This window comes from Rhinichthys klamathensis, unplaced genomic scaffold, assembly GCF_029890125.1.
Source record: "Rhinichthys klamathensis goyatoka isolate OS25496 unplaced genomic scaffold, OSU_Roscu_1.1 h1tg000462l_1, whole genome shotgun sequence".
Lineage (NCBI taxonomy): Eukaryota > Metazoa > Chordata > Actinopteri > Cypriniformes > Leuciscidae > Rhinichthys > Rhinichthys klamathensis.
In genome coordinates this window covers 675,001-695,000 of record NW_026606951.1, presented here as the reverse complement: position 1 = coordinate 695,000, position 20,000 = coordinate 675,001, and the positions used below count along the sequence as shown (strand labels likewise).

The following is a 20,000-nucleotide window of genomic DNA, read 5'->3' as shown; positions in this document are numbered from 1 at the left end:
GTGTGTGTGTGTGTGTGTTTGTGATTCTACAGGAAACACTCACAAACACACTAAGAAAAACATGAAAAAGCTTTATATTGGGAAAACTGCCGTGAAAGCTCAGAGAAATGCTGGTAAACCTCAGAAGAGAAGGTAAGAGTGGAGAGAGAGACTGAATCCATCACTCTTCATCTGAATGTCATCTGCACTCATCATCATCATCTGATCCTGTTATGATCGATCGCTCCTCAAACCCATCAGACATCAGCCAGACATCAGTGACATCATTTCCTGGTCCGGATCGCGGTGGGCATTAAAGGCACAGGGACTCATATTTGGGCTCCCAGATTAAAAAATAAAAATTCTAAGAACATTTTGCTAATATTGCCATTAAATTATGAAATAGTTATTTCTAGATGTTCTTTGAATGTTCAAAACATCCAGTTTTTAAAAAATATATATTTTAAAAACACATTTTATGTGAACGTTAAGGGAACATTTCATCTGATCATTCTTCAAACATTATGGGAACGTTACTTTTGAGTTTTAGACACACGTCCAACTAAAACATTTTTTAAACGCTTCATGAAAGATGAATAAATACTGTTTTTGTGCGTTTAGAGAACATTTATTAAAGAGCAGATAGCTTTGAGAGAACGCTCTGGTATTTACTGGAGGATAACACGTGTTCATAACTTTGAGAGAAGCTTGACCGAATGTTAACTGGGTTAAAGTTAATTACTAACGTTAAATTCTTTGGTAAAACAGAACAATAATTTTTCTAGTAATACCTAATGTTATATTTTTTTTAGCTTTCGCAAAAAGTTGAATGTGATATAACTATGAAACAAGCAGTCGTGAAATGAATCAATCATTATTATTTCTCTTTCATTTTATGATTTTCAGAGTCATTCAAGTCTAACTTTAATATCTCAGGCTTATGGATGTTCCACAAGTGCATGAATAAATCATGTTGAGTGCTTTTGATCTAAGACGGTGTTTGCTGTGTGAGCATGAGGTACTTTATGTAATTTATTCCTGTGATCAAAGCTGAATTTATTTGATCAGAAAAACAGTAAAACAGTGTAATATTACTCCAGTGTAAATCAGCTGTTCTCTATGTGAATATATAGTAAAGTGTAATTTATTCCTGTGATCAAAGCTGAATTTTCAGCATCATTACTCCAGTCTTCAGTGTCACATGATCCTCCAGAAATCACTCTAATATGAGGATCTGATGATCAAGAAACATTTATGGTTATTATCAGTGTTGAAAACTGTTCAGATTATTGTGGAAACTGTGATGCATTTATTTTCCAGGATTCTTTGATGGATAGAAAGTTCCAAAGAACAGAGTTTATTTGAAATAGAAACTTTTGTAACAACATTATAAATGTCTTTACTGTTTTGATCAATTTAATGCGTTTTTGATGATGAATAAAAGTATTGATTTGGTAGTGATGGTTTCCACCAGAAATATGAAGCAGCAGAACTGTTTTCAACATTGATAATAATCAGAAATGTTTCTTGAGCAGTAATAAACCGCACAAAACAGAAAAAGAGTATCTTCCACTATACCGTACACAAACGTGCAGCCGACACAACAGGTCCATATAAATATACAGTATATGATATATCCATCCATATAGCACACCGCTAACATGACAACAGGCAACAACAAATGCTCTTTTATAACACAGAAGTAGAGCTAGAAACCCAACAGACTACACAGAAGATTACTCAGCCCAGACAAGCACTTTATAATGTAACTCAGTGATCACAAATATCTAAAGACAAACACTAAAGTCCACAAAGGAGCTTCACACAAAAGCTGCCAACACACTAATGTTAGGATCATGGACCAAATAAACACAGAAAAGTTTAACTCACCTAACTTATTCATTAAGTTTTTTATTTATTAACTCACCTAAATATTCTCTTTTTACTACACTGTAAAAAAAAGTTGCTGCCTTAAATTTTTAAGTAACAATCAACTTGGAAGTTTAAGTAATTTCAACTTAAATTACATTAAACTGACTTAAAGAATGAGTTGAATCTTGTATAACGTATTAAAAAAAGTTGAAAATTGGTTTACTTATTTTGATGAGTTAAAGCAATGTAAAAACATGTGTTGTCCTAACTTTTCAGTGTACCTTCAAAAAGGTTGCGTAATTGCAGAGCCCAAACCCACTAACACACGAGACCAGCCGGATCCTCCTAGCGTCTCCTAACTCCTGAATCTCCTGAGGAGGACCGTATGATCAATGAACTGCTCCCCCCCGACAGAGAACACGTCTCTCTCCACACAGAATAACCATGAAAATAAAAAAGGAAAAATATCAAAAGAGTAAACCGATGAAAGGATTGAATATTCAAACCCAGCTGTAACTCTCACCCTACAGAACCGGGCAAACTCATGCATATATTCAGAAATACTCAATCCACTGCATTCACCAAAAGATCTGAATCAAAGGGAAGTAGAAAAGCTCAGTCCCAAAGTATCAAAGTAAAAAAAAAAAAGCTTTTTACCAAAAATCCCGGACGAGCCCCCATTAAGCGACATAAAGGACACAGAGACCAAAGTCTGCCAGTCAAACATAAAGTTATTGAACTCTAGAAGAGAGGAGGACGGAGAGAGGATGAGCTCGGGTCCAGGATCTAAAATGGCTCTCGTTAGGTGACACTAATTAACCGGATGACCGCAGGAGAACCACAGGGGGCTTCAACAAAACACAGGCTAGCACCGCCATATAACAGCATTAGAGTGATTTCTGGAGGATCATGTGACACTCAAGACTGGAGTAATGATGCTGAAATTCAGCTTTGATCACAGGAATAAATTACACTTTACTGTATATTCACATAGAAAACAGCTGATTTACACTGGAGTAATATTACACTGTTTTACTGTGTTTCTGATCAAATAAACGCAGCCTTGGTGAGCAGAAGAGACTCTTTCAGACACATTACAATAAAATCTTAATTCATTTTTGCTTATTAGGATGGTTGAATCGGATAGTTCGAGGTAAGACATTGGTTAATAAAGTGAGATTAAATACATAATTGATTCAAGTTCACACGGATCAGCGGAAACGACTAAAAGCGCTGTATTATTCACGCCAGACGAGTAATGGGTGATGTCACTGTAGAGAAAGACTACTACACACACACACACACACGCATTCAAACACACATGCCTATAGACTAAACACGTGATACGCATGTGCTCGCCGTCACCGGTTCCACAGATTCACGGTTACACGGACGTGATAGCGGTATTGCTTTTAAAACTCCTTCTCAAAAACTTGCACTTTGAAACCTGATTCTAGTTTGCGTTCTCAAGCCTCCACTGTTGCCGGGCAAATGAGCGCCAGAACGCGTTAACAGTTTTCTGTTTCAGTTGAAAACGGTGTTGTGTGAGCGGATCCTAAGTTAATAACTAATGATTTACTATACTTACTTTACTTTAAAGTAAGTATAGTAAATCTTTACTTACTTTAGATACTTTACTATATTTACTATACTTAATGCAAATGGGACACTTCACCCATTTGCATTAAGAGGTCCATTGTTAGACAACCAGTCATACTATTGAATGGTCGTGCAACATTCTTTCATTTTCCCCTGAGACGAGAGAAATCCACTATTTACCTTTTTCACTTCCTCCTACAGTGACGCAAAAATCGTCATTTGACGTCATTGTAGGAGGAAGTGTAAGAGGGGGGGATTTCTGTAAAGACTACAAGCACAAATTCCCACCCTTTCAAACCCGCCCATAGGGGGTTGGACCTAATGCGCTAACAGAGCTATCACAGATCAGTGGGTGGGACTTCCCTTGCAGATACTGAAATCAATATCAGCCATCTTGTTTATAAGCTAAGCTAACAAGCGCTGTGGAGATAGGAAGTTACGACAATGACGGAGGAAACTAAACATGATATGGAAGAAGAGGATTTTGAAATTCTGCTGCTCGAATCCGCTGTTCGTGGCTATCTTTACGAGCCGCAATATAGTGAAGAGCAGCTGAGCCTGATGGAGGAACAGGAGGCGGACGAGGAGCCCGGACTGGCTCGAGCTGGGCGGGCTGCTGGTGCCTGTGCTCTCGCTGTACGGACACAGATAGAGTCCGTCTGCTGCAGAGAATTTCAACGATGGCAATTTCTCCTGGACGAAATCTCTGAATCAGACGAGCACACGGACGTTTGTGTTGTGATGTGAACCATCCTAGTTTCGCACCGCATATGTTCTGACGGAACATCCAGGTATCATGCAATAATTCACCATATAGAAAGAAATACAAACGAGGAGTAATTCGCTAATGAGTTTGCCAATGTAACGGGGTTCGTTGTTGTGGGAAGAAGGAGGTGGGAACCGGCGAACATTTAAACATTTAAATAGTAAAATAAACAAATACAAAACAAAAGTATAAGCCAGCTGGCCACACACAACAGAAACAAAACATAAAATCAGGCCTGTTCCTTTTGTGCTTCCGCTCCTCCGTGAGAGATATGAGACCGCTGCGTCTCACAGGTGTCATTCATTATCACTCGCGCCGTCCTCTCACGTCCCTCGTCCTGCTCGCCACAGCCAACTAACTAGACATTTTGTGTGAAATGAATTTCAAACTCATTTGGCAGCTAGCGTTAGCCTTGTAGACGGAAGAGTGATTTCTTTTCTCTGATGTTTGCGCTGTTCTGGATTAGTGGGAGTGGCTTGCGGAGCTGTGCAATGTGGTGCATTGTGGGAGTTGTTGTCTTACATACAAATGCGCCCTAAAGTTATTTTCTGTCTTTTCTCGGTCAAGAGGGCACCAAATTCAAAATTTCTTTTACATTTCGACTACATATATAACCCACTTTCAATAAAGATTAATGTTGAAATGGGTGAAGTGACCCTTTAAAACCGTTAAGCTGGACAATGACTTCCTTCTAGATCTGCTGTACAGCACACACACTTTGTTGAATTATTTTCCTTTATTTTATTATCTCCGTAAAGCTGCTTTGAAACGATCTGTATTGTAAAAAGCGTTATATAAATGAAGGTGACTTGACAAAGTATATTTTGTGTAATTTAAAAAAAACTTTTTTGGGTTTGCATAAAATTTTGAGTTTGCATTTCAGTGTTTTTATTGATTTTGTGGATAGTGATTCGGTGCAAGTGAGATTAGTAAATGCCTGCTCACATGTAGTGTTCACACACACACACACACACACACACACACACCTCTGCACTTACTCACGATCTCTCTCTGCTCACATGTAGTGTTCATGTAACTGGTCTGTTGTCTGCGTTGTGTTTTTGTTGACTTAATAACAGGACAGCATTCGGCAGCTTCACAAATCTTTAATGCCTGATATAAAACAAATGTAATCAGCCTCTTAGTGTGAGAGTCGCCCTCGAAATAACTATAAAACAAATGTGATGTACACTTATCACGTGTGCTCTCATTTCACATTTAGGCCCATAAGCAAAAATATCGCTTAATCCTGATGAAATTACAAAAATCGCCACACAGATAGGTAAAATAATATTATACACATGAATTAGAGTGAAAATATAGACATAAAAGCAACAATTAAAATTAGGATTAAAGATGATTATGAGGAGCCCAAAATAACCTCACCTCTCACTGCATCACCAATGCAAAGAGGAAGAGGAGGGGACAGAACCGGAAATTATATTGACTCATGACATCACATCAATTAAAGGGAAAGACACTCAACTTCACTTAGGCAGTAATATCAGGTACATGTCAACAAACAATTTTGTGAGAATTCTAACAAACTTTACATACATTTAACAGTGCCTGTTACACTCACACACACACACACACACACACCTCTGCACTTACGATCTCTCTCTGCTCACACACACACACCTCTGCACTTACGATCTCTCTCTGCTCACACACACACACACACACACACACACACACACACACCTCTGCACTTACGATCTCTCTCTGCTCACACACACACACACACCTCTGCACTTACGATCTCTCTGCTCACACACACCTCTGCACTTACGATCTCTCTCTGCTCACACACACACACACACACACACACACCTCTGTCTGCACTCACTCACGATCTCTCTCTGCTCACATGTAGTGTTCACACACACACACACACACACACACACACACACACACACACACACACACACACACACACACACACACACACACCTCTGCACTTACGATCTCTCTCTGCTCACACACACACACACACACACACACACACACACACACACACACACACACACACACACACCTCTGCACTTACGATCTCTCTCTGCTCACACACACACACACACACACACCTCTGCACTTACGATCTCTCTCTGCTCACACACACACACATACACACACACACACACACCTCTGCACTTACGATCTCTCTCTGCTCACACACACACACACACACACACACACACCTCTGTCTGCACTCACTCACGATCTCTCTCTGCTCACATGTAGTGTTCACACACACACACACACACACACACACACACACACCTCTGCACTTACGATCTCTCTCTGCTCACACACACCTCTGCACTTACGATCTCTCTCTGCTCACACACACACCTCTGTCTGCACTCACTCACGATCTCTCTCTGCTCACATGTAGTGTTCACACACACACACACACACACACACACCTCTGCACTCACTCACGATTTCTCTCTGTCTCTGCTCACACACACACACACACACGCGCACCTCTGTCTGCACTTACTCACGATCTCTCTCTGTCTCTGCTCACACACACACACACACGCGCACCTCTGTCTGCACTTACTCACGATCTCTCTCAACATGGGGACAGGAGAAGTGTCGTCAATAAATGGGAGAACAAAGTAACTTGTACATTTAGGGGCCGTTTAGACGACACCATTTTCGACTAAAAACTTAAAAACTTTTATGCGTTTTGGCCGTTCGTTACACGACGGCGGCATTTTGGGCGCCTGAAAAACACAAACTTTTGAAAAGGGTTTCAAAGTGCAAGTTTGAAAGCTGTCTCTGTGTAAACAGCAAAACCGCGGATCTCTGAAAACGATGAGGTCATGCACATGCGCATTACGTGTTCAGTCTATCGCCGTCTACTGGCCGGGCAGCAGAATACAGCGCTTTGAGTCGTTTTCGCGGATACGTGTGAATGCGAATCATTTTGACAATGGTGTCGTCTGTTCGCGGAAAACTCAAAGGAAAAACTTCTCAGTTTTAAGTATAAGTTGTCAGTAAACGTACTCTTAAAAGTAAAGCATTACTTTGTTAGTAACTTGAAAAAAGTCATCGGATTACATAACTCAAGTAATGCGCTCCCCCCCGACACTGGAAATGAATGAGCACAAATGACAGAGATCTGTCTGTCTCTCTCTCTGTGTGTGTGTGTGTGTGTGTGTGCAGTTCAGTGCAGGAGCAGAAGGAGGATCTGCGCAGGCGTCTCGGCGTCTCCACACACAAACTGCATCTGCTGGAGAGCGAGTTCAAGTCGACGCGCCAGTTTCTGGAGGCGGAGCTTCGGCGAGCGCAAGAAGAGCTGGACAAATTCACTGAGAAACTGCGCAGGTCAGACACACAACATGAAGGCGCTCACTGAACGAACGAGCTGATCTGGAACCTGTCCAGAAGTAAATAGTGCATTTACAGTCGACACACGTAATGATCTGAAACTAACAGCGAGTCCAAATGAACACCACACACAAGTCTTAAGAGTCTTAATTTGACCACGTATTAAAGCGCAAGGCCTGGAGAAGAATAGCTGTAATAACTCCCACTGTAAACTCATGACAGAGAGTGTGTCTTCATCTTCATCTTCATCATCTCTCCTGCAGGATTCAGAGCAGCTACGCAGCACTACAGAGAATAAACCAGGACATGGAGGAGAAAATACACAGAACGGTAAGAGATGCTGATCTGATTGATTTAAAGGGGACATATTATAAAAATCTGCCTTTGCCGGTGTTATATAGTGCTATAATCGGGTCCCGGTGCTTCTACCGACACAGAAAACATGAAGAGTGAAACCCATTAACTGTGTTCTGGTGAGTCTTTCTCTGAGAGCATGTCAAAAAATATGAAGAGGATCTTATTATAATATTCCCGGCCCTTAATCTGCACGTTCACACACACCAGCGACATTGGGTTCGGCGAGCGCCAACAGAGACCAGTTCTAACGCACTGGAGAAGATCCAGCAAAGCCTGAAACTGTTCTGTGGTCGAGCACAGACGACACTGAACACTATTGACCAGAACATGTCAGCGCTGTCTTATAAACACCTCAGGAACTGTGGACACTTGTGGAAGAGTTCAACATGATGAGGAGATGATCAGTGTAACTCCACAACAACTACAGAAATGTCTCCGCTAACATTCAGAAACGTGTAAAAGTGAAGCTCTCCCTGAGTCTCTCCGTAAGGCTGCACTCGCTGCTGTTACTCCTGACTCTGGATCAGTGAGATCGGCCTGTGTTGTTATTGCCGGAGTCTCTGAAGCCCTGCCCTCTTCTGAACGGAGGCGGAGCTAAAGCTCATTTGCATTTAAAGGGACACAAGTTTTTGTTCACACCCAAAAAGGGGCAAATTTGACAAGCTGTAATAAATGATCTGGTATTTTGAGCTGAAATTTCACAGACACATTCTGGAGACGCCATAGATTTATATTACATCTTGTGAAAAGGGGCATAATATGTCACCTTTAAAACCAAATTACTTTAAAAAAAATCCCAAATGACAAACCCTCGATTGACTTAAATATTCTTTGGGTCGTCTCATCAACGATTGATCGTTTAAATAAAATTGCATGTTTCTGATTGCCTTCATTTACATCTCAAAGAATGACGATGCTTTATCATAAACACAGCAAGTCTTCGTGGACAACGGCTGACCCGCTAACAGGGAGCTAGTGAGCAACATGTGCTCGATGTGTTAGAGCTCAGTTTAACAGGAGAAATGAAGGAGATAAAAGGCAGACGAGGCAGCAGGAGATCGATAACCACACGAGATCCTCACTCTCAAAGCGATTACACCCTCAGAGACGGTCCTGGGATCAAAGCGTTTCTTCTTAAATCTGATGAAAGTCTCAAGCCATTTACAGAATCAAAACATTAACTTGATGCAAAAAAGACTGATTTTGTGTTTGAGCTCAGATTATTAGAGGAACTGCTCGCCTCAGGCCACGATTGCTCATTTGTTTCAGTCCCTGCAGAGATTCATTCAACACCACACACATACAAATAACACAAGTTACGTAATCAGATTACTTTTCATCTAACTAGTAAATTAACATTACTTTTTGTCATTTTAAGTTGGTCAAATGATGGAAATGAAGGTCAGAAGGGCTGATGGGAACAGAGAGAGAGAGAGAGAGAGAGAGAGAGAGAGAGAGAGAGAGAGAGACAGATCCTACCGAATCAACTGATGGAAACTTTCATTTGAGCTGCACATCCTTCATCTGCATAATACGAATATTACTAATTACAGATAACAGAAATTAAGTAGCATATATTATGAATATTTTTGGCCCTTAGACGAATTCTAAAAAGTTTATGAATGCGAGGAGGAGATATAACCACATATCAGCAAAAAATTATGTTCTTTTTATATAATATATATAATATATTATATAAAATACCAGTTTGTATAGTATTATATAGTATTTTTGTCTTGTTTTGCAGAACAGATCTCTGCCAATGGGGTCAGAAACAAACGCTGGTATTCTATTCCCTTTGAAATAACTTTAATTTTTCTGATCCCATTGGCAGATATTTGTTCTTATTTCAATCATTAACTCTTTGATCAACTTTTCTTCTGTCTTTTTGCATCTCCAGTAAATGCATCTTGATTTATGAATGTTTATTTGCCGTGACGTCGACGCTCCTGCTTGTCACAGTCTGTCTTGTCTCCGCCTCTTCACTACACTTCCCAGCATCCCTCTTGTCTACACACCTGCTTGTCTTCATCGTTGTCACCTGTGGATTGTAATTATCATCATTTGTGTCACCTGTTTCTGTTCATCAGTGTGTGTATTTAGTTCCTCCTGTTCAGTCTTCCTTTGTCGGTTCTCGTTAATGTTACCCGGTTTTGTGAGTGTGTACCTTCTGCCTGTCGTCCTTGTATTTGTATCCTGATATATTCACTCAAGTAAAGAAGTTTATATTGGATCTTCTGCCTGCCTCGTCCTCCTCCTACACCACACCGTGACAGAAGAACCGACCAAGGAAGGAGTCAGCATGGGAATTTTTCTCACCCCGGTGAACCCAGCTCACTCTCCATTCACCCCAGCCGATCGTCTGGTCCATTGTTTCCAGGATGGCTGCTTGATTGAGGAATATGTGGCTAAATTCCTCGAAATTTCTCACCTCGTGGACTGGGCTGATGGTGTTTTAAAAACCGTATTCTGGTGTGGACTGGATGAATCTTTATACCAGCAAGCTCCAGCGGCGGCTATCCCAGGCTCGTTTGCCCAGTACCTGGACCATGTGCTGTGGTTGAGTGGCTCAACCCTCACCGTAGGTGAGGTTGATGACATCGCCACTCAACCACCATCTCCAGCCATCTCCACCACTCCAAACACAGAGCCTTCTCCGCTGGTTCCGTCCAGCCCTTCAGAGCCTTCTCCGCTGGTCCCGTCCAGCCCTTCGGAGCCCTCACCGCTGGTTCCGTCCAGCCCAGCCAGGCCCGCGCCGCTGGTTCCGTCCAGCCCAGTCAAGCCCTCACCGCTGGTTCCGTCCAGCCCAGCCAAGCCTGCACCGCTGGTTCCGTCCAGCCCAGCCAAGCCTGCACCGCTGGTTCCGTCCAGCCCTCCAGAGCCTTCTCCGCTGGTCCCGTCCAGCCCTTCGGAGCCTTCTCCGCTGGTCCCGTCCAGCCCTTCGGAGCCCTCACCGCTGGTTCCGTCCAGCCCAGCCAGGCCCGCGCCGCTGGTTCCGTCCAGCCCAGTCAAGCCCTCACCGCTGGTTCCGTCCAGCCCAGCCAAGCCCGCACCGCTGGTTCCGTCCAGCCCAGCCAAGCCCGCACCGCTGGTTCCGTCCAGCCCAGCCAAGCCCGCACCGCTGGTTCCGTCCAGCCCAGCCAAGCCCGCACCGCTGGTTCCGTCCAGCCCAGCCAAGCCTGCACCGCTGGTTCCGTCCAGCCCAGCCAAGCCTGCACCGCTGGTTCTGTCCAGCCAATCTGAGCCCGTCGCCTGCCCGCCAGAGCCTGAGCCCGTCGCCTGCCCGCCAGAGCCTGAGCCCGTCGCCTGCCCGCCAGAGCCTGAGCCCGTCGCCTGCCCGCCAGAGCCTGAGCCCGTCGCCTGCCAGCCAGAGACCGTCCAGCCAGAGACCGTCCAGCCAGAGACCGTCCAGCCAGAGACCGTCCAGCCAGAGACCGTCCAGCCAGAGACCGTCCAGCCAGAGACCGTCCAGCCAGAGACCGTCCTGCCAGAGACTGTCCTGCCAGAGACTTCTTCCCCGCTGGTCCCGTCCGCCCTGCCAGAGACTGTATTCCCACCCAGCCTCCCTCTCCCACCTCCCTTCATCTGCCACCTTTCAACCCGTCCACCCCTGACTACCAGCCCTGCTGATCCAGCCTGGTCGGTGGATCCCTGGCCTCCGCCTCCAACCTCCTCAACCAGGACTCTACCTCGGCCCTTCGTCCCATCTGCTCCCCCTTGGCTCTTACCTCCCTCAGCTCCACCATGGCCCCTCAGTCCCCCAGTTCCGCCAGGCTCCCTCGTCCCCCCGGATCCACTTTGGTCCCTCGTCGGCCTTCCCTCACCTTTGGACTTCTCTCCTCTGGCTACGCCTCGTCCTTTCGTCCCCCCGGTTCTGTTGGACTCCTCACTCCCCTCAGTATCCCTTTGGTCCTCACTCCCTCTGTCTCCACCGTGTCCTTCTGTGTCCCTGTCTACCCTTCAGTCGTCGGAGTCTACGGTCTCACCATGTCCCTCCAGTCCCTCAGCATCACCCTGTCTCGTCGGCTCTACGGCTTCACCCTGGTCTCCTCTCTCACCTGCTCCGCCCCTGTCAGTCGGCCCCCTGGTGTCGTCAGCCCCGCCTCCGCCTTGCCTCCTCCCTCCATCTGCTCCGCCTTGGCTCCTCCCTCCATCTGCTCCGCCTTGGCTCCTCCCTCCATCTGCTCCGCCTTGGCTCCTCCCTCCATCTACTCCGCCTTGGTTCCTTTGCAGCGCGAGGTCGCGCTTTCCGGAGGGGGGGTGTAATGTCACAGTCTGTCTTGTCTCCGCCTCTTCACTACACTTCCCAGCATCCCTCTTGTCTACACACCTGCTTGTCTTCATCGTTGTCACCTGTGGATTGTAATTATCATCATTTGTGTCACCTGTTTCTGTTCATCAGTGTGTGTATTTAGTTCCTCCTGTTCAGTCTTCCTTTGTTGGTTCTCGTTAATGTTACCCGGTTTTGTGAGTGTGTACCTTCTGCCTGTCGTCCTTGTATTTGTATCCTGATATATTCACTCAAGTAAAGAAGTTTATATTGGATCTTCTGCCTGCCTCGTCCTCCTCCTACACCACACCGTGACACTGCTGCTGAATCTAATGATGTTGTTCAGTGTTTTTCCTGAATGTCCCGTTTATCTCAGTTTCTCAGTGAAAACACAACTGAGAGTCCAAAGGCCGGCAGCGTCACTGTTAAACTTCAGTTTGATCCGGTGACAGAGTCTCATACAGTCGCTGAGAACATCTCTATTCACTCCACAGTCTGAGGAATAAACACACACACTCAGCCTCCAGAAAAAATGAGCCTCTGAAACTTTCAGCCTTTCAGTTTATAAATAATTGGCTCACGGGGGACTTGAGACTCAACCCAAGACACACACACACCCTCTTACTCTCACACTCACACACACACACACACACACACACACACACACACTCTTGTTGTGTTTTCATGTTTTATGGGGACTTTCCATATACATAATGATTTTTATACTGTACAGACTGTATATTCTATTCCCTTACACTAACCCTATCCCTAAACCTACCCATCACACACACACACACACACACACACACACACACACACACACACACACACACACACACACACACACTCTCTCTCTTACCAGTGTTGTGCAAGTTACTTCCAAACTGTAATACATTATAGATTACTTGTTACTGTTATTTAAAAGTAATTCATATACCTTACAATATTACTGTCTCAGAATTGTAATGCGTTACATTACTCCTGTATTACTTTTGAGTTACTTTCACCAAAATAACTATAAATGACTAGGGCTGTAAAGATATGCGATATGAAACCGAAATCGCGACACTCAGATCCACGAACCTGCAGAATCGCGACACACCTCTTCCAACTCCCAGCGTTATCCATACCGTCCAGATCCAATGCTACCACTTCTTAAATTACTATTAGTATTATTTGAAGTTAACTTAACATTATAAAATACGTAGACCTACACCACAAAACTAGTTGAGGATAAATTATTTAAAATTTGGGAATTCCAGCGTTATGGACATGACATTTGTAGTCAAAACTTGAAATATAAATTCTCAGAAAATGCATTAATACCAAAATATTGAAACGTCTGTTTATCCATAGGCTCCTCCCTGAAAGGAGTCCAGACATTAGAAAAATATCAGTCTACACATGCGTTTTATATTTAATATTAGGGAAATAGACAGTCATGCGACAAAAAAAATCTTTAGCTTTTAGGAGGCAACGATTTTTTTGTTGTTGTAATTCTGTGAATTACACTGCGCAAATCGGATGAAGAAGGGTTGGCTCTCCACAGAACATAAAATATTAATTTTATTTTATTTTCGTGTTCGCATTTATGAGGAAAAAACAATGTTACAGACGTGACAGTTCTCCATTACGGACGCGACCGCTGAAGAGGCACTAAAAGACTGCTTTAAAACTTTCACAGAGACCTTACACAGAAGACACAATTATTCGACATAATAATTCGTTTTGTATTAATTGTATCTTAATTTTAATCAATGTTTCATCAACCAATTACTTTGATTTAAATAATAAGTAGGCTAAATATAGCAGACAATTATAGATAGGCCTAATCACGACACGGAGGTGAACTGGAGCGCGTCTCATAAATGAACCGAAAATCAGCGTATAAGGTAGCCTATTCACGGATCTGAAAAATATATTGAAATGTCTACTTGTAAACAGAACAATTCAAAACAAAATAAAACAGACTCTGCTTATGAAATGAAATGTGCATTTCTCTCTGGTGCATTCACTATGCGAAGATCGCGAGTCAGCATCGTCAACTTCATCTTGACTTTATTAATAAACAATTAAAATTTCTCCTTGCTATATTTGACATATTCATAATCATTGCTTTTGCCGGTTCTTTGTGACAGCTTTTAGGTGTTTTATTGGCAGCGCCGCCGCCCTTACATGAACGCGTCACCACCGCATCAAAAACATGATTGCGTGATGAAAACATGAAAAATACCACATAAACATAGCCTAACTGTTTAGAAAGAAAACACAGAACGAATAGCCTAATGCGATACGTCCATCTCGCGAATGTATAGTCTTCTTCAGGCCATCTTCACCATTAACCGCTTTTCCACTGGCCAGCGCGAGCACAGAGGCCGAAATCATACTTCACGGCACTCCTGTAAAAAATAAATCGCTATACAAATATATCAGACGCAGACGCTGCCATTTAGTCTTTATTTACAGACTTGGACACCACACGCGGCTATTGACTGACCACGAACAGGTAATTTAGCCTACTTGCATTTTTCATTCGTTAATGTCTCGCGGTCTTGCTGTTTTTTTTGTTTTTGTTTTTGTTTTTTTTTACAATTAAAACTAAAAGTCTGTTGTAACGCAAGCCTTACTGAACATGTACCGAGTAAAATATTACTGAAAATTGATTAGTAATGCCTTACACTACTGCGTTACAGCAAAAAGTAATATGTTACTGTAATGCATTACTTTTGTAACGCGTGACTCCCAACACTGTCTCTTACACATACACACACACACACTTCGAAATCAGACTTTTGAAACTCGTCTAATTGATACGCAGATTTAACATGAGCTCTGTGATCTACTAAACACTGATATCCATTACTTCAATGAGCTATTTTTTTCTGCATTAAATTATTACATTGTTTAAATTAATACCTTATCACTAGCTGTAATTTTGTATATGTACATTTCTGAAATGCATAACTCAGACAGTGTCCTCTGATAACGGATCACTGTAAACTGTAATGTGCACTCATGCACTTTCTGTAAAGCTGCTTTGAAACGATGTATTGTGAAAAGCGCTATACAAATAAATGTGAATTGAATTGAATATTCTGTGTTAATGAAACTGCTGATGAATGACTCAGTGTTTTACAGCAGTTGTGTGTGTTTCAGACTCAGCGTTATGAAGAGGAGAAGAGATCTCTGAGTCGAGAGATCGTGGAGCTGAAGAAACACCTGATGGAGGCCCAGATCTCCATCCAGAAGCTGCGAGCAGATAACGTACGTAACACACACCTGAGCGGATAACGCACGTAACGCACACCTGAGCGGATAACGCACGTAACACACCTGAGCGGATAACGTACGTAACACACCTGAGCGGATAACGTACGTAACACACCTGAGCGGATAACGCACACCTGAGCGGATAACGCACACCTGAGCGGATAACGCACACCTGAGCGGATAACGCACACCTGAGCGGATAACGCACACCTGAGCGGATAACGTACGTAACACACCTGAGCGGATAACGCACACCTGAGCGGATAACGTACGTAACACACCTGAGCGGATAACGCACACCTGAGCGGATAACGTACGTAACACACCTGAGCGGATAACGCACACCTGAGCGGATAACGCACACCTGAGCGGATAACGTACGTAACACACACCTGAGGATGGATAACATACGTAACACACACCTGAGCGGATAATGTACGTAACACACCTGAGGCTGGATAACATACGTAACACACACCTGAGCGGATAACGTACGTAACACACACCTGAGGATGGATAACATACGTAACACACACCTGAGCGGATAACGTACGTAACACACACCTGAGGATGGATAACATACGTAACACACACCTGAGCGGATAACGTACGTAACACACACCTGAGGATGGATAACATACGTAACACACACCTGAGCGGATAACGTACGTAACACACACCTGAGGATGGATAACATACGTAACACACACCTGAGCGGATAACGTACGTAACACACCTGAGGCTGGATAACGCACGTAACACACACCTGAGCGGATAACGTACGTAACACACACCTGAGGATGGATAACATACGTAACACACACCTGAGCGGATAACGTACGTAACACACACCTGAGCGGATAACATACGTAACACACACCTGAGGATGGATAACATACGTAACACACACCTGAGGATGGATAACATACGTAACACAGACCTGAGCAAATAACGTATCTAACACACACCTGAGGCTGGATAACGCACATAACACACACCTGAGCGGATAACGTACGTAACACACCTGAGCGGATAACGTACGTAACACACCTGAGCGGATAACGTACGTAACACACCTGAGCGGATAACGTACGTCACACACCTGAGCGGATAACGTACGTAACACACCTGAGCGGATAACGTACGTAACACACCTGAGCGGATAACGTACGTAACACACACCTGAGCGGATAACGCACGTAACACACCTGAGCGGATAACGTACGTAACACACCTGAGCGGATAACGCACACCTGAGCGGATAACGCACGTAACGCACACCTGAGCGGATAACGTACGTAACACACCTGAGCGGATAACGTACGTAACACACCTCAGCGGATAACATACGTAACACACACCTGAGCGGATAACATACGTAACACACACCTGAGCGGATAACGTATGTAACACACACCTGAGCGGATAACATACATAACACACACCTGAGGCTGGATAACACACGTAACACACACCTGAGCGGATAACGTACGTAACACACACCTGAGGATGGATAACATACGTAACACACACCTGAGCGGATAACGTACGTAACACACACCTGAGCGGATAACGTACGTAACACACACCTGAGGATGGATAACATACGTAACACACACCTGAGCGGATAACGTACGTAACACACCTGAGGCTGGATAACGAACGTAACACACACCTGAGCGGATAACGTACGTAACACACACCTGAGGATGGATAACATACGTAACACACACCTGAGCGGATAACGTACGTAACACACCTGAGGCTGGATAACGTACGTAACACACCTGAGGCTGGATAACATACATAACACACACCTGAGGCTGGATAACACACGTAACACACACCTGAGCGGATAACGTACGTAACACACACCTGAGGATGGATAACATACGTAACACACACCTGAGCGGATAACGTACGTAACACACACCTGAGCGGATAACGTACGTAACACACACCTGAGGATGGATAACATACGTAACACACACCTGAGCGGATAACGTACGTAACACACCTGAGGCTGGATAACGAACGTAACACACACCTGAGCGGATAACGTACGTAACACACACCTGAGGATGGATAACATACGTAACACACACCTGAGCGGATAACGTACGTAACACACACCTGAGGATGGATAACATACGTAACACACACCTGAGCGGATAACGTACGTAACACACACCTGAGGATGGATAACATACGTAACACACACCTGAGCGGATAACGTACGTAACACACCTGAGCGGATAACGTACGTAACACACCTGAGGATGGATAACATACGTAACACACACCTGAGCGGATAACGTACGTAACACACCTGAGGCTGGATAACGCACGTAACACACACCTGAGCGGATAACGTACGTAACACACACCTGAGGATGGATAACATACGTAACACACACCTGAGCGGATAACGTACGTAACACACCTGAGCGGATAACGTACGTAACACACACCTGAGGATGGATAACATACGTAACACACACCTGAGCGGATAACGTACGTAACACACCTGAGGCTGGATAACGCACGTAACACACACCTGAGCGGATAACGTACGTAACACACACCTGAGGATGGATAACATACGTAACACACACCTGAGCGGATAACGTACGTAACACACACCTGAGCGGATAACATACGTAACACACCTGAGGATGGATAACATACGTAACACAGACCTGAGCAAATAACGTATCTAACACACACCTGAGGCTGGATAACGCACATAACACACACCTGAGCAGATAACGTACGTAACACACCTGAGCGGATAACGTACGTAACACACCTGAGCGGATAACGTACGTAACACACCTGAGCGGATAACGTACGTCACACACCTGAGCGGATAACGTACGTAACACACCTGAGCGGATAACGTACGTCACACACCTGAGCGGATAACGTACGTCACACACCTGAGCGGATAACGTACGTAACACACCTGAGCGGATAACGCACGTAACACACCTGAGCGGATAACGTACGTCACACACCTGAGCAAATAACGCACGTAACACACACCTGAGGCTGGATAACGCACATAACACACACCTGAGGATGGATAACATACGTAACACACACCTGAGCAAATAACGCACGTAACACACACCTGAGGCTGGATAACGCACGTAAACACACCTGAGAGGATAACGTACGTAACACACACCTGAGCAAATAACGCTCGTAACACACACCTGAGGCTGGATAACGTACGTAACACACACCTGAGCAAATAACGCACGTAACACACACCTGAGCGGATAATGCACGTCACACACCTGAGCGGATAATGCACGTCACACACCTGAGCGGATAACGCACGTAACACACCTGAGCGGATAACGTACGTCACACACCTGAGCGGATAACGTACGTAACACACCTGAGCGGATAACGCACGTAACACACCTGAGCGGATAACGTACGTCACACACCTGAGCAAATAACGCACGTAACACACACCTGAGGCTGGATAACGCACGTAACACACACCTGAGGCTGGATAACGCACGTAACACACACCTGAGGCTGGATAACGCACGTAACACACACCTGAGGCTGGATAACATACGTAACACACACCTGAGCAAATAACGCACGTAACACACACCTGAGGCTGGATAACGCACGTAAACACACCTGAGAGGATAACGTACGTAACACACACCTGAGCAAATAACGCTCGTAACACACACCTGAGGCTGGATAACGTACGTAACACACACCTGAGCAAATAACGCACGTTACACACACCTGAGCGGATAATGCACATAACACACACCTGAGGCTGGATAACGCACGTAACACACCTGAGCGGATAACGTACGTCACACACCTGAGCGGATAACGTACGTCACACACCTGAGCAAATAACGTACGTAACACACCTGAGCGGATAACGTACGTCACACACCTGAGCGGATAACGTACGTAACACACCTGAGCAAATAACGCTCGTAACACACACCTGAGGCTGGATAACGTACGTAACACACACCTGAGCAAATAACGCACGTAACACACACCTGAGCGGATAACGCACGTAACACACACCTGAGGCTGGATAACGCACGCAACACACACCTGAGCGGATAACGTACGTAACACACCTGAGCGGATAACGCACGTAACACACACCTGAGGCTGGATAACGTACGTCACACACCTGAGCGGATAACGTACGTCACACACCTGAGCAAATAACGCACGTAACACACACCTGAGGCTGGATAACGCACGTAACACACACCTGAGGATGGATAACATACGTAACACACACCTGAGCAAATAACGCACGTAACACACACCTGAGGCTGGATAACGCACGTAAACACACCTGAGAGGATAACGTACGTAACACACACCTGAGCAAATAACGCACGTAACACACACCTGAGGCTGGATAACGTACGTAACACACACCTGAGCAAATAACGCACGTAACACACACCTGAGCGGATAATGCACGTCACACACACCTGAGGCTGGATAACGCACGTAACACACACCTGAGCGGATAAC

At 44.5% G+C, this 20,000-nt stretch overlaps 1 protein-coding gene across 1 annotated transcript in view; it reads left to right on the top strand.

The window, feature by feature from the left end:
* The window catches only part of LOC130071835 (brain-enriched guanylate kinase-associated protein), a 40,174-nt gene that overhangs the window by 12,122 nt on the left and 8,052 nt on the right, over positions 1-20,000 (top strand). Inside the window, exons 3-5 of the mRNA XM_056236730.1 lie at positions 7,394-7,555; positions 7,822-7,888; positions 15,342-15,449. Coding sequence (XP_056092705.1) covers positions 7,394-7,555; positions 7,822-7,888; positions 15,342-15,449 — 337 coding nt within the window. The remainder of the gene's footprint in view (positions 1-7,393; positions 7,556-7,821; positions 7,889-15,341; positions 15,450-20,000) is intronic.